The sequence below is a fragment of the Thunnus thynnus genome, chromosome 15 (assembly GCF_963924715.1).
Source record: "Thunnus thynnus chromosome 15, fThuThy2.1, whole genome shotgun sequence".
In the NCBI taxonomy this organism is placed as follows: domain Eukaryota; kingdom Metazoa; phylum Chordata; class Actinopteri; order Scombriformes; family Scombridae; genus Thunnus; species Thunnus thynnus.
The window spans coordinates 14347832-14364572 of record NC_089531.1 but is presented as its reverse complement, the minus strand read 5'-3'; the positions used below and the strand labels follow the sequence as shown (position 1 = coordinate 14364572).

General features: G+C 40.0%; 1 protein-coding gene across 1 annotated transcript in view; it reads left to right on the top strand.

Annotated features, from left to right (window-relative positions):
* Positions 1–16741, top strand: part of LOC137198838 (CUB and sushi domain-containing protein 3-like) — a 381075-nt gene that overhangs the window by 355796 nt on the left and 8538 nt on the right. The window contains exons 56-64 of the mRNA XM_067612808.1: positions 1721–1894; positions 2674–2859; positions 3306–3479; positions 9109–9291; positions 9479–9655; positions 11122–11301; positions 12345–12518; positions 12804–12977; positions 16109–16182. Coding sequence (XP_067468909.1) covers positions 1721–1894; positions 2674–2859; positions 3306–3479; positions 9109–9291; positions 9479–9655; positions 11122–11301; positions 12345–12518; positions 12804–12977; positions 16109–16182 — 1496 coding nt within the window. The remainder of the gene's footprint in view (positions 1–1720; positions 1895–2673; positions 2860–3305; positions 3480–9108; positions 9292–9478; positions 9656–11121; positions 11302–12344; positions 12519–12803; positions 12978–16108; positions 16183–16741) is intronic.

The window sequence follows — 16741 nt, the reverse complement described above, 5'->3', positions numbered from 1 at the left end:
GCTGCTTTGTAGCACCAGTTCAAGTTAGGTGCCAATGCCAAATACTTTTGACTTCTATCATGCAATAAATTCACTCTCTGAAGTGTTAAAAGATACGGCTGGTGGCTGGTATTCTCTATTTTTCCTGTTGGCAACAAACCACATGAAAACCCCCAAACCAACATTAAAATCAATCCAACTAACAAGTGTTGCTTTCTCTGTGCCATAGACCTCCATTGTTGTCCAAAACTGTTAAAAACACATCAATGAACCCTACCGTTGCGCTGGGTAACATTTTCCCTCATTACCATGAACAATAGCATTGTAGTGTTTATATGAGTATGAGTCAATCACACATATTCTGTCCATAAATATTCAATAGAGCTGTAAATGTGTATTAATCCACAACTGAAAATAGTCCCCAAGAAATGCACTACTTACTCCTGTTTGGGTAAAAAGCTACAGAGCTTGGCTGTTTTAGGAAATTACTGTACTTTTATATTTTTAGGGCCTGAGCCCCAGAGGGGGCTGTTCTGTTTCTTTCTTTCTTTCTTTCTTCTTTATTAATCCGCCACTTCAACCCTAAATTTGACCCCCTAAACATACTCAAAAACTCACCAAATTTGGCATGCACATCAGGTCTGGTGAAAAATTTAATAAAATGTAAAAATTATCCCCCAAAGTGCCAAAATGTGCTCTATAGCGCCACCTATGTCACTAAAATGGCTGCCATGGCCCGTAGGAATGTCGTAGAGAGATCAAACCAAGACTCAATTATTCGTCTCATCAAGACCTTTAAGTCATATACTGACACCCCTGACCTAAATCCAACAGGAAGTCCACAATTCATCCATGAAAGTATGACTTTGCACCAATTTTGGACCCCCAAGAAACGCTATCTCCTCCTAGGGCTTTAATGGTATCGGCTTCAAACTTAAATACATGACTTATGACACTGTGCTAAACAAAAGTTGTTAAAAACTTTGTAATAACTCGAACGATTTAGATATTATAAGCCCTGAAAGTTGTAGTGCCACATCACACCTTACAATGTAAACCAATGGGGAGGCAATCTCTAGGCATGGACTTTGTGTCAAACAAATGGTTCTGATGTCTAAACTATAAGTCTGACCACTTTGAAACCTGTATCAATGGATTCGCGACAAAATTTCCTACAAAAAATGTGATTTTGATGTAGGATTTGGCCAAAGTCATGGGATTTATGAGGATATTTCACAAGAAGAGTGACATTCTCCTCTCCAACTGAGAGGGAGAGAGAGAGAATAGGAGGGGGGGGATGGGTTGTATGGAGCTCATTGAGTGTGAGTGACAGTTTAGTGATAAAGTGCTGCAGAAAAATAAAATCAAAACTAAAATTTGTAGCTCTGTACTGCAGTTTTTTCTTTTTTAGGGCCCAAGCGCTCACACTCTCCATTCAAATATATGAGTATTTTTCTGTGTCCAGCTGCAGTTACTTATTGTCTCTACACACCTGACAGTACACATTTCAGTCAAACTTTGACCAGGTCATGTGGGTCAAAAGTCTTTACTTTTCTAAAAACAAAGGGTCTTGAACCAACACATTGTTGGTTTCTGTCTGTCTGTCTGTCACATACAATGAAGCAAACCTTACCTTTAAAGCATGCTCATTTGTGATTCACAATCCCAAATAGATTTAATTAATAATAAGAAATCTGTATGAAGGTAAAAGTATCCATGATTCACACTGTCTTCCCTACAGCAATCAGCTGTGGCCATCCAGGAAGTCCCATATATGGTCGTACGGTGGGAAACGGCTTCAACCTCAACGATGTGGTCAGCTTTGTTTGTAATCGGGGTTATGAAATGGAGGGGCCCTCACGCGCTAAGTGTCAGGCCAACCGCCAGTGGAGCCACCCGCCCCCAACGTGTAAAGGTGGGGAGAAAAGTTAAGTGTATTCACCCCTAACCTTATTTATCCCTAACTTTTTACACCACCTCAACTCTTATTCTTATTTACTCTTATCACCTTTTTACTATAACCACCATCCTTATTTACCCCTACCTTTTTCATCTCCATTTCACCTCAATTCTACCTCTAACTTAATTTAGCTTCAATATTTCTGCCATCTTAACCCTGGAACTCATTATAACAGGGACTGAAATTTGTTTTCGAAAAGTTTTGAGGTAGATTTAATCATCTACATCTCTCTCAACCCATTCCTGGCTCCAGCCCTGTGAAATATTTTTATTTTCAATCAGACATAAATCTTACACACTGATTGTTCTTCAATAATTGTAGCAGTAAGAACATTTACACAGAAACATTCAGCATCCTGCCTAGTTTGCAGAATGAAGTGCCAATGAATCATGTAAAATAAAAAATGCAGCACAATGATAATAAGCCATTAAACTGCATGAAGGCTGGATCCAGGACATACAAACCTATCTCTTCCATGAGATCACCTAACATTCACCAATATCTTTACCCTTTTAAAACACAAGCCCCAATCAGTTCTTCCTTCTTCACCACAACCCTCCAATTTCGCCCTATATTATTTTACAGAGCTGTAATCCTGGTGCAATTCACAGGGAAAAAAAGGAGAGGGGGGAAGAGAAATGACCCTCCCAGGTTCATGCCAAATAACACATGCTTTTTTTATCCCTCTGTTTGTGTATTTGTGTGTGTCCATCTCTGTGTCTCTCTGTGTATAGTGGTCAATTGCTCTGATCCAGGCATCCCGGCCAACTCCATTCGGCAGAGTAAAATAGAGCATGGGAACTTTACCTTTGGCACTGTGGTTTTCTATGACTGTAACCCTGGGTACTATTTGTTCGGATCACCTGTACTCACATGTCAGCCTACTGGACAATGGGACAAACCTCTACCTGAATGTATAGGTTAGTATAACCATTATCTCTGTCTTTTAACCTGATGGGACTATGGGACAGACAACAGTGGAATTGGATCTAGATTATATATTCTGGTTTTGTTTCCTTTTGTTAACCCTCTGCACCCGATGGACGCAATTTGTATCAATAACCTTCTCCTCAGAGTCATAATTCACTTGTCAGACTTGTCAGATGTGGTGATAAAAGTCCCTAAATCCACTTTGAAGTAAATTTAAAAAAATATGCTCCTCATAACTGCAGGGTCTTCTGTGTCTGTCTCTGTATCCCTAATCTTACAGCCATCTTTTAGTTTTCAAATCTGTGTGTCTAGTTCTTGACAGCAGTCACTGCAGCTCTTGCAAAACTGTGCTGAGCTTAAACGAGCTATCTATCCTCTCTGCCTGTCTCCCCCCCTGCCCCTCCCCCTCTCTCTGTCTCTCTCTCTGGGTCTCTAGTTGTAGACTGTGGTCATCCCGGCTCTCCCCCTAACGGTGTGCTGAGTGGAGATAAGTTTACATTTGGTTCAACGGTTCGATACTCCTGTCTGGGCGGAAGACAGCTGAAAGGAGAATCATCCAGGACATGTCAACTCAATGGGATGTGGAGCGCCCCCATGCCCTTCTGCTCTGGTAACCATTTTAACCTCTATTGAATATACAGAGTTTAAACTTCATCCTATCAGAAGAAGAGATGGATGGATAGGAGTTGTAGATGAAAAGGGGTGACGTCTAAAACATGTACACCCAACAGACTGTGGAGCGTTTCAGGCCTTTACATCCTGCCGCCACACTTTCTTAACCCTTTTGCATTCAGTTGGAGAGATAATGGGAGGGATGGATGGACAGATAGAGGGTAGACTGGGTCCATGAAAAGAAAATATATCAGTATCTGTCTGTTAAAAGGGCTGTGGAGCATAACCTCACACCTACACACACACACACACACACACACACCTCAGCCCTGGACCTTTAACCATCTGCATTTCTGTTCTGATAAGAAACAGATTGAATTAATTGAATTTAACCTTGTTGTGAACCCCTTTTATGTCTATTTTTTTTTCTTGTGAAAAAAACTCTGAGGGAAAGGACTGAAAAGATGTTTCAGTGAAAGGAAGGATAAGAATAATGATGGGTAGATGCTCTTTAAATATTAATATTTAAATACTTAAATTTATGTAAACACATTCCATACATTTTCTCATTAGCATTATTTGTATTGTCTTTTTGGGGTGAGTGGATTTTAAGTGAATATGCTGAGCTGTAGATGCACCACTGTCATTGTTCTGTAAACTGCTTTACACAAGCATATTTCCTCCCTGCTGGATTCACTGTATATGCATACCTCACCGCTTCTTAAACTAGATTGTCTCTCCAGACAGAGAGCGTCCTTACCTTCCATCATCAAACCGTCTAAGTTAGATGGTTCTCAGTTGGCTGGCTGGGGGCATGATTATGGCTCTCCAGACTGAGAGGCTCCCAGCTGCGGCTTATATAACAAAGCGTCTAAAAACACATTCCAGACAAGTTGACTAAGAATACATTGTTATTTACAGCAATTGCCTGGGGGAGACACAGGGTGAGGGAGGGTAATAGTTTAAGAAGCAGTGATTCATGGTTTTTACCTTGCAGGTCTGTACCAGAGCCCCGCAGAGATATGAGCTCAGCCCATGCTAGCAGTGCTAACTCCACAATTCTGTTGACAAAAAAATAGTGTTTCTGATGTAATGTTGGTTATGTTACCACACACATTTTAGGGGGCAATTTTACACTTACTTTAACCAAGTAGGGCTAGTTGTTGCTGTGTCTACATCTGAAGCTTCAAATCAATTTCCTTTTATGTTTACTTTTTATCCATCCACCTATTTCCTGACGCTTATCAGGGTTGTGTTGCAATGGAAGCAAGGTAAGCGAGCTACTCCAGATATCTCTCTCCCAAGCACAGTCTTCCAGCTCCTCATGGGGGATGCCAAGGCATTCCCAAGGCAGATGAAATATATAATCCCTCCAGCAAGTTCTTGGTCTACCCCAGGGTCTCCTATCAGTTTTACATGCCTGGAAAACATCAAAAGGGATGGGCCCAGGAGGCATCCTTATCAGATCCCTGAACCATCTCAGCTTGCTCATTTCCACACGGATGTCTAAGATCTTTACCCTATCTCTAAGGGTGAACCCCAGCCACCTCATTTTGCCCGCTTGTATCCGCAATCTCGTTCTTTTGGTCACTATCAAAAGCTTGTGACCATAGGCGAGGATTGGAACATAGATCAGCTAGCTAATTCAGAGCTTCGCCTTCAGGCTCAGCTCCCTCTTCAACACAACTGTCCCGTACAGGAACCCACTCCTAACCTGGAGGGACCAAACCACTGTTTTCCGAACAGAAAGGCAATGTCGGAGCTGCTGTACTACACCTAGAGCAGGAAGATTGTGGCCCCCTTCTGGAGCCAGACCTGCGAGGAAAGCTCACCCATGAGCACCTGACTGCTTGACCCATGGAGTCACCATCCTTTGGGCCCCAGGGATAGGGATAGGTTTTGGGGTCATGCTAAGATAAGCTAACTGTCTTCCAGCTGTAGCATCATGTTTAATGACGAGTGGTATCTCATGTAACTCATGTAAGAAAGCAAATAAGTGCATTTCCAAAAATATTGAATAATTCCTTTTAGCTCTGGTTACTGCAAGCTAAGTGATTGCTACTTGGAAAAAAAAATTTATAAGAAACTACACCACACTCATCATTTCTATTCTACGCTCGACCACTCACAGTCGGTCCTTGAATCAGACAATTGAGAGTGTTATAGCTTAGTCGTTTTTCAGATTAATGAGAACCTGTGCAAAGTAGGGCAAAGGAGTTTTAGCCCAGTAACCAATGAATTTATCCAAGCCAGTGTACAGCCAAAATCTTTCAATCCGATAGATGTTTTTGTGTGCAGCGCAGATGAATGTGTGAGTCACCGATTAGTGGTTGTTCCAAAGTCACCTGAGGGAAACGGCAGAGATTAGTTTTCACAATGCACAGGAACGCACACACACACTTGCACCAGTGACACCAGGTAGATTGGTTGTTTTCCCTGTTGGGACCTGATTCACCTGAGGCTACATGGTGACTTTGGAGAGTGTGTGTGTGTGTGTGTATGCGTATGTGTGTGTGTCCCAAAGGAGTAGTGTAAATGGCGTCTCTGAAGGTGTGTGTCCTGATAGGTGGATTCTTGATGTGTTCCCAATATTCAGAAAGAAAAATCAAATCTTTTTGCAGAGTATTTCCGAGCTTTTAAAGACAAATAACGATGACACAGTGCAGTAGAGGCTTATTTATTTACATCTGAAAAACCGTCTGAAATCCTGAGGCATTACAGAAGATGTTGTGCCATTAGTTGTTGTGTCGGTGGTATGTGTAAGCTCAATTTGGCAACAAGCCTCTAGATATTTGCAGTATAGAGAAAACAGAATTAGGTTATTTGTCAAAAGTATGAGAAAAATCACAAAAACATTGCAGATACATTTGGAAAGTTCTTAGGATACTCGTTTGTCATACAAAGTATTTTGTTGCATACCTTGAATAATGGTAAATAATGGCTGTAAATTGTGTAGATAAATTTATCTATCCAAAACTAACAGAAATTACTCAGGTTTCATTAATCATATGCATACTTAAGCCAACGCAAATTTTAGACCATGTACAAAATGGCCAGTAGTGACCAAAAATGTTTGGGGAGCAACATATTTTCCCGCGCCTGTGCATTCAGGTTACTGTGTGTGTGTTTCTGTATGAACGTGTGTGTGTGTGTGTGTGTGTGTGTGTGTGTGTGTGTGTGTGTGTGTGTGTGTGTGTGTGTATGTTCCCAGGAGCGTGCTCTGTCTGTCAGGCAGAATTTGCTGATCAGGCGGCTCTACAAGGGCAAAGCAGGGATCACACACACACACATACACACACACTGACACCCAACTACTACCCAACCATCAGTATACATACACACACATATGCTCTTAAGGTAAACGTACGCCACTTGTCACCAACTTATGTTTGCGGTCCTCTACTTTTTGTACAGTAAGCAGACATTTTATACTTAAGAGGCCTAAGAATGTATTTACTTTAGAGATGGAAGCACATAGTCACCTCCACAGTTATTTTATTGTTTAGTTTTATTTGTACTTCTTTCTTAAGTTTTTTTGTTTCTTCTCTTCTCTATTTGGATCTTTAATTTTAAGGTTTGAAGTACACTCTTTAATATGGAAGATTTTAAATGCCTTAATGAAAACAAATGAAACAAAGAATTATGATGAAATATAAACATTATCGTTATCCTGCTCCATCCATCCTCCTCCATTACACTACTTGTTTACTTTAAGCTAACGCTAGCTAGGTAACACTAATTAGCTTAGCATTCAACACTTACCAACAATTGGGCCAAGAAGATCCCTTTAAGTGTCTGTTCACTTTCTGCTGCACAATCCATCAGCTAAAACTGCAGACAGTTAATCACAAGTGTAACTGAATGTGCAGTCAATAGTAGTATCCCTCCTGAAAGGCAGGCTATCTTCTTCTTCTTTTGTTGTTTATTGGCAGTATTTGGCAGCTTTCAATGCATTACCGCCAACTACTGGATTTTATCAGCTCCACAGTGTAAACTATTGCCAGTATTCACCCAAAGTGCTCCAATTCACAACACTGTCCATTCTATGACTCAGACCTAATTGCCTGAGTCAGTGAAAATCCCTCTCTCTGTGTTACATCCAGCTCCTCTCCAGAAATGTCCACAACATTCAAGAATCTCCTGGCAGCATCCAAAACCATCTTAATCCTTTCTGACTTCCCATGTATTTCAACAGCACAGTTGTTAACCATGGCAATGAATGTTAAAAAGCCTTTCTTGTCCATGCAGATATTTTGTTCAGCTTCATTCCTTTTCTGCTCCGGTTCCTTTTGTACTGTCATCATAAGACAATCGCACTTCTGTTCTGATATTACTCACTTTCACCTCTTTAATCCTTTCTGGACACTGTGCTGACCCTGCATGGTGCTTCCGCTCACAATTCAGGTGCTTTGCTTGCTCTTTACAATCCTCTGTATTACAGTTGTCCTTACCACATCTCCCACATCTTCTGACTCCTCTACACACTGCAGCAACATGTCCATATTCCTGACAGCGGAAACACCTGAGAGGAGCCTTCTCATATGGCCTCACTTTGTAGCACACATAATCCAGGCACGCTCTTTCCAGTACTTCTCCTTTAAAAGTGAAACACGTCGACTTACTGTCCTCCTTTTCTTTTTATTCCTCTTTCTTCAAGGACACCTTCAACAGCCTCAAACAACTCAGAGTCTACTGACAGTGGCACGCCACTTATGACTCCTTTCTTCATTGCTTCTGATCCAGGTTGGAAGCATTCCACACAGCTATGATCTTTATATGTGCTAATATCCAGGGCTTTCCATCCCTGAGGCTTAGATACACAATCGATTATGACCATCCCACTTCTAGTTATCCTGACCGACTTAACAGCTCCAACTTTTTCTTCAACAAACTTTCCAACCCTATGTGGATTCTTGAAAATGCCATCCATTCTTGTCAGTGCTATCATTCCAACAAGATACGACTTCTTTTTCCGCAATTGCTCACTGGAATTTCTTTTTATTTTCAAATCCTCTTGGGGCTTCAGTTTCAATTTCGCTCTCCGATTCCTTCTCCGACGCCATTTCTGCCATCATCCTTCCTGTGAGTGGACTTAAGGCAGTCTAACATGGCTGCCATCAGCTTATGTTAGCAAAGATAAGCTCTGCCCTCTGAGCTGTGATTGGACAGTTGATTGTTTTCATTTTGGCATGAATAGTGCCTCTCCATCTCGAAAAAGAAAAATCTTCCCTGCACCTCCTCATGAAAACTAATGATAGCACTTTGTATTTATTATTGGCAGTTCTACGCTGCTCTCTACTGGACAACACTGAATTGCAAAACACCTCTTCACTTTGTTTCCTGTGTTACAAAACAATCCATTCACTTATTAAAGACAAAAGGCTCAATTATTGTACTTTTAATATGTTTTTCATTTAATTGTGACACATGGAATGCCTACATAAAAAGGAAAAACAAATAGCAATGTGTGTTGTATTTCACTTTATTTCTTTGCTTGATTCGTTTTCATTTAGTCTTTTAAAATATTCCGTGTTGTAGAAGATGCAGCTGTTGCTTGTGGCTGATTCAAGTATTCTAGTTTTGATGTGTTTAATTCTGTGTTTTTTTTTCCATCTCTCTTCCTTTAGGCGACACAGCTGGTTCCTGTGGCGATCCTGGCATCCCCTCCCATGGTTCGAGGGAACAAACTGATTTCAGGATCCGTTCCAAGGTTTACTTCAGCTGCACGGAGGGCTACGATCTCATTGGTTCTTCCGAGAGGATGTGCTTCCCTAATGGCACCTGGTCCGGCACACAGCCCTTCTGTAAACGTAGGGAGAAACTTTTTACATAATCTTAGCCTCTCCTAACCAGCACTTTGACACTGACCCAGTTATAGATCCATCCATGTGCTGCACAGTCTCATAAGAGAACTAAGGACAGTTAGTCATAGGGCTGAAACTCAATTTGATGCACAAGGCTTTCTCTCTCTGATTATCTCGTTTTTTTCCCCCCCAGCTGTCCAGTGTGGTAACCCTGGCACTCCCAGTAATGGAAGAGTATATCGTTTGGATGGAACAACGTTTTCTCATTCCGTCATCTACTCCTGCATGGACGGCTACCTGCTCACTGGCGCCACCACCAGGTTGTGTCAGGCCAACGGGACCTGGTCAGGAGTACAGCCCAACTGTACCAGTAAGATAACTTTTGTATATTGACGGATGGCTGATACATCAATTTATAGATAATTTAACAATATTTGATGCTCCATAAGTAAGTACAGTTCTCTGCAATACATTTTTGTTATAACCTCATAATTTTGAATGCAAACTCATGAGGGGACTTTGAGGCTAAAGAGCAGACTGTCAGCTTTATAATAATCAGAGTATTAAATCCTTGCTTTGCAATGACGTCAAGTCTGCAATCCATAAACCTCACCAAACTCCCGGTGTGTGATGAGGTTGCCTTTGTAGCCTTTTGCAACCCTATTTTATGCCCGGTTTTAAATTATTCTGTGACGGTATAGGCTCTGAGCAATGAAATCAGCCTCAAATCTTCATGCTCCTGCCACAGACATTAAAGAGTGACATGAATAACCTTAATCGTTGTTTACTTTAGCTAATTTGCCTCTTGAACTCTGTGGGAAAATTCTCAAGTGTAAATAACCATAAGGTATGACATTCTATTCCCATATCAAATATTAGCTGTCAATCAGTACTGTATGTTACACAGTCTGCTTGCTCACACTATTAACATACTAAGAAAATACCTTGTTAAACACATTTCTGCATTGTGTCTCAAGATGAACTTCACTTTGCTTAGGACCCCTCATGAGGAGTGGTATCTTAATGTTTTCCAATTTTTAGTGACATTTCTGACTTTAATGCACTGTGCAAAGAAATTACCTTTAAAATATCCATCTGGAAGGGACAAGGAGAAAGAAATGCTGAGAAACCAAAATTCTTAAATATTGGAAAGAAAAAGTTTATAAGAATCCCTGACTTAAAGGAAATGGCTTTTTTAGTAGATTACGCTACATATATTAACAGGCATAACAGTATCTGGGGTGGGTTTAAAGGCATTTAAACTGCTATTAGACTATGAAGGACAGTGCTTTGTACAGTCGGGGGAATCCTAATGCTCCCTAAAAGAGTCCCAGGACAACCTCGGCTATTTCTAATATCACTGTTGTTTCATGCATGAGAAGTGAAGCCAATAAAGGAATGTAAAGAGATCATACAGTCTGATCATAGATTCACTATACATTGCAATCTCCACAAACAAACATACAAGTGCAGTTATTATATATAAATATGAAGTTTGTCAATCTAATGTCCATATATTTCAGATATTTAAAACAGTGATAAAAAAGACAAAGAAATGCAAAAATAAAACAACTGACTAATTCACATAACAGCACTTTGTCTCTTTTAACAACTCTGTCATCATGTGTCTTTGCTCCTTTTACCTTTGTTCTCCATGTCTTTCTTTTGCCCCACCCTTTATCTTTCCTTATCATTTGAATTACCTGGATAAAGTATGCAGGAGGAATAATATATAATTTATAATTTCAATGATCTTGTTCCATAGCATCACTTGAAAAGTAATCTTAATCTTCATCATCTCTTCCACTCCAACCCCACTCACTCACATCTCCATAGTGATAAACTGCGGGGATCCAGGTGTGCCAGCAAACGGCCTTCGCTATGGAGAAGACTTCACGATTGGTCAGAATGTTTCCTTCCAGTGCCAACCAGGATACAGAATGGAGGAGGATGGATCACCTGTCAGGACGTGCACTCAAAATGGGACATGGAGTGGGAATATGCCGATATGCACAGGTAAATTAAACCACCCAACTTTTAAGCATAATGCTTATGTTGTAATGTTATTCATCATAATGAACACCAGCAACATACTGTCTATGTCTATTTAATATATGCTCATAGTTACAGGTATATGTTGCTTTTGTTATTTAGAGCTATATTTAACACAAACAATTTTTGTTTTTTGAAAGTCTGTTACATGTATTGTATAGGTAAATAGATGTTATAGTAATCATAATAACTATCCAAATGCTCATCTTTAAATTTATAGGCAACTTTAACCATGTGTATTCTATATCAAAACTAACTATGTTCTTGTATATACTTAAATATATTAGCTAATATACATTAATACTGCTGTAATGTATACTATAAAACCACCACCAACACTACTACTATCCTGCACAACCCTACTTTGTAGGGACTTTATTGGGATAATGCACAAGTTGCACAGTACAACCGCTGTATTCATCAGTAATTTCTAAATTAATTATTTATAATGTAATAATTAAATTATTACAGGACAGAACTCCCCATGCACAGCCAGTATTTTCAGACAGGTGCTGGTCGGTCGCAGGAACATACAAGGTGAAAATCAGAATATACCACCGCACACTGTAATGACTTTACTGTGACTTTATTGAGAGCGAACAACGCGTTTCGCCTGTAGCTTCTTCAGATAAATTATTACATTATAAACCTTTGCTGAGAAACCAACAGTGTATAACTTTGGCTCTATAAAGACAGACACAGAATCTTTCAGTCAGTGTCTCTCTGAGGAAAATCAATAAAACTCATTATGTTATTACTATTAACATGTAATCAAATTAATAAAAAATGTGTTTATTATTTAATTCAATTAGGAGTTTCTGAATATGAAGTATGAGTGTCTAACCAATTATTTATATCGGTCAACTGGCAGAAAAATTGCATTTTCAAACAGCATGTACTCAGCTACTCAAATAGTCTCCCTTTCAACTATCAGTACATTGAAATGACGGAGATTTTGAGTGATGCAGCAATGTCACATGCAGCTGCTAATTTTTTTTCTCTCCCAGCGGTGACCTGCCCAGCTCCCCCTGCCATTAGTAACGGGGTACTGCAGGGCAGTGACTTTGAGTGGGGCAGCAGCGTGAGCTACAGTTGCTCGCCTGGATATGAGCTCTCGTTCCCAGCTGTCCTGACCTGCGTAGCCAATGGCACCTGGAGTGGCATGCTACCACAGTGCTTACGTAAGAACACACACACACACACACACACACACACACGTACAAAGACACACATCTACATGCACAAATGTAAACACATGCACTGGCACACACACACTTAACCGCACGTACAAACACACACATTTCCTGTTATTGTTCTTTGACAATCACCAATCACAGTTGGAAGCAAAATCTACATTTGTCCTTGAGCTGGCCTGTCAGCTATGTTGGCACCACTTACTGAAATGGGATTGTGTGCGTGTGTGTGTGTGTGTGTGTGTGTGTGTGTGTGTGTGTGCGTGTGTGCAGCCAAGTTTTGTGGTGACCCAGGCACTCCAGTTGGTGGTTTCAGAGAGGGACGAAGTTTCATCTATCAATCAGAAGTGTCCTTCAGTTGCGCCCCACCTCTCATTCTGGTCGGCACAGCAACCAGACTTTGTGAAAGTGATGGTACCTGGAGTGGAACCCAGCCACGCTGTATCGGTAATTTCATTCATTATAACATTTATAGTGAACTATAAATACAAATGCCAAATTTTTATTGGGGAATACGGCCCTTGAACCTATTGGACTTTTTTTCTTTTGGAAAGGCCTATAAAACATTCAAACCTTGCATACAGTATTTTGCTGATATGTGAACTTTTTACTGTGCTTCCCAAGAGGAATCAGGTTCTCTTCATTTTTCATATTCATATGATCACTCAGTCTCAACTGCAAGCCTGTTTTGTAAAAAATGTTGTGCCTTAGTAGAGCTTGATATTGCCATAAATTTTGCAATACTTGTGCCAATATGATACCTGAGTTTCTGTATCAATAACAAAATTATACTTTCAAAAGCTTAGTTTGAGAAATATAAACGTAAAAAAAACACCTTAAAAAGTCTAACTGCAGGCAGCTGTAAAAGAACTTCGACTACATAAAATAGTCTACAATTGGCAAAATTCTCATCTAAATCAGGAACTATCAGATCTAAGAATAAGTAAACAATTCATGAATTTGGCCAGATATTAAATGCCAGCTCCATCAGTACCAAAAAAGTATTGAGATTCAATTCCCAGCCCTAGGTCTTGGATAATCAACTTAAAATACTGTCAAGTCAAAGCCTTGGCACTGTATTTCTGCATATATTTGTGAGTTAAGAAAGTTCCTGGGTACTATAATGTTCCACTAGTCTCCAACTTGTTCAAATACAGTATCAAGGCTTTTAACCTCCACTAAAAATTGATTTAAGATTTTACTGATTACTTTTTAATAGTTCCTGACTACATCATCAATCATTTATCCCCACATGAGCAGGAGCACAGCCTGGTATCCTCAGGCAGGGGTGTCTTACCCACTTCAATGTGTGGGTTGAAATCATAGGCGGTGATGGTTGGTCCACCAGAACCCCCAGCCTTTAGAATGAGGTTTCTCAGGAGGTCATTCTAGTAAAATAAGTATCTTCTTTTAAATAACATATCATAGTGTCAAAGACTTGCTTTTATGTAATAGTTGTTATACAAATCTTTTCTTTTGATTAATATTACTGTTGTTTGTTTTAAATGTGTTTACTTTCCTGACTGGCAATTTGTGTGGGTTTGTAACCTTCAGTATGAAACACATCATTTTATTTATGTTATCCTGTCAGTTTATTATCACTGGTTTGTGGCTCACCAGGGAGCCCAGACTGGTGTCTGGTATCCCTCTGCCTAATGATCATAGCGATTAATGACCCATCATTATAGAGTTTGGAGCCTTATTTCAGTTTACTCATGGGTTTACTGTGCGGAGCAACTACAGTTCTGTCAAAGTTAAAGTTACACAGAGTTATTGGAATTATAATGAATAGTGACTGGAGGCTCATCTGAGACAATCTTGTAAATGAACAGGGAGCCTTAGGGGGACTTTCCTTAAAGGACTCCTCTGATGTGAGTGAAATATAATTTCCAGATTGGCAACTCTGCTTTTTTCACCATTAGATAGAATGCATGATTAAATATGCATTTTATGTCAATTATCAATAAATATTGACATATATACACATCCCCAAGTGAATTTCACACTTAAGAGACCCAAGCTGCTTCAGCAAAAAGAGACCATGAAGAAGTTGTAGAGGAAAGAGGGCCTAGGGTGAGCACGTTGTTTTGGTAATATGTCCAGCTAGAATGACAGTGGATCCTCTCCAGCAGCCATAATGAGCAGCTACTAAATGATCAATTTGAATCTAGACAGTACAGCAAAACATTCACCGGAACAAATGTTTTGCGAAGCTATATTGCATGCTGTACTATATAAGTCAACATAAGACAAAGAGTGCATGCACTAATAAAATAAATTCCTTTCCTCTAAGATAAGGGATGTCTAAGTGCTAAAACAGTTACAACAACAACAGCTACAATTTAGGTCTAAAAAGTAGCAATCTTATATGGGAAGCGAGACAACACCAGTACACACTGTAACTTACAGTATTTAGTAAAAGGCTTCCAGAGACAGGTATCCACATCCAGCTTCAAACAAGCTGCCGCTATCCGAGGATTAACAAGAAAATTAGAAGGGATACTCAGCACGCATTACAAATGGTCCCAGTGGGTCAATTCACCACCACATGTGATGTTTAGAGCACCACTTCACATGTCTGACTCAGAGCAGGTGCTTAAACATCAAGTACGGTGATGAATTGTAATAAATGAGAGCTTTTGTAATGCGAACAGACTCTTGACTTTTTATTCCTTCGTAGCACTAGATAAGGCTTGCATACAGCACTTGTACAGCTGCTATAAAGTGGAATATGCCTTGTGAAATAGATTATATAAAAATAAGAGGTTCCTTCTGAAGTATTACCTCATTGATGTTAAGACTTAATCTATTAGTACTGAAAGAGAAGTAGTTACAGTATGTTGCCGGTGAGGTGAAATCTTTCTGGTTTGTTGTTTTTTTTTTCAGTTTGAGACTATGAAACATACATGAGCATGCACACAAAAAGACTCTCAGTGTTGCTTTATTTTTTTTCTGTGAAGGATGTACACTCTCTTTGTGTGTTTGTGTGTGTGTTTCGGGGTGATTTATTAGTGTGTGATTGCAGCTTTATGTTGGTGTGTGATGTGTATTACTATATGACTGAAACAGAATGAGTTTTGAGGTGAAGCAGCCTGCTCTTTAAATAAGACAGACAAGGGGAGGGGGATGGAAAGAAGGGGGATACGGTGACATGGAAAGATAGAAAGCGAGAGAGAGAAAGAGATAGATGGGAGGGGAAAGTAGGGAGAGAGAAAGGGAGAGAGAGGGAGAGGGCAGTTAGAGAGGTACAGGAAGAGAGAGAACGAGAGAGAGAGAGGTGCAGAGTGAATCTGTCATTTCGGAAGCTGTATTGAATCGAGCTCTGCGTCAGGATGTGCTCTACATGCTGATGACCCTGCCACACATAGACACACTCACTGACAGAGCCGGCCCTGCTTCGTTTTCTGATAAAGCGCTACTGCCCCCTGCTGTCATGCTGGGATATGTAGCCTACTGTTACCATGACAACAGTGGAGGAAAGGAGAGTGGAGAGAGGACATATAATGCTTCTGCTAATTTATCTTTCTTTTAGATTTTCTGTGTAATTACCTATGCTCTTGTGGTGCTTTTCTTTTCAGAACCGACCAAAACCAGCTGTGATAACCCAGGAACACCACGTTATGGCTCCTTAAACCGGACCTACGGTTTCAAGGTAAGATATCTGCACTGATAAACTAACTCCACATCTACGTTCCTATCTAAGCCGCTAATTTATTAATATAGAAGCTGCTGTTTTGATTGCTTTAATGGGAGCTGTCAAGGTAGCTGTATCTAATTACAAAGAGAGAGAAAGGAAGGAAAGAAGGAAGAAAAGGAGAGATAAGTAGGATGACTGAATTAATGATGGGTTATAGGAGCTCCTTAAAAGGATGTTTCAGATTTTCTATGTGAAGGGATGACATGCAACAAAGGTCTCCAGATGGATGTGAACAGGGGTCATTATAATTACATGGGACATGGTTATTACACGGTACAATTTTTTTATGTCTCTCTAAATACAATATTTAAATGCCATATGTGTGTTCGAAAGAGTGACATGTCACTGTCATGCATTCCTCCTCAAAATCCTCAGTCCTTGTCCCAAGCAAAAATACATTTTAAAGTTTAGCCAAAGCTAATATGAGGCTTCAACAGTCCAAATTAGCCAAATTAAGTGTATATTTTTGTTCTTGTTGTGTCCCAGCAACAAACCTACATGCAACCACCGGGGT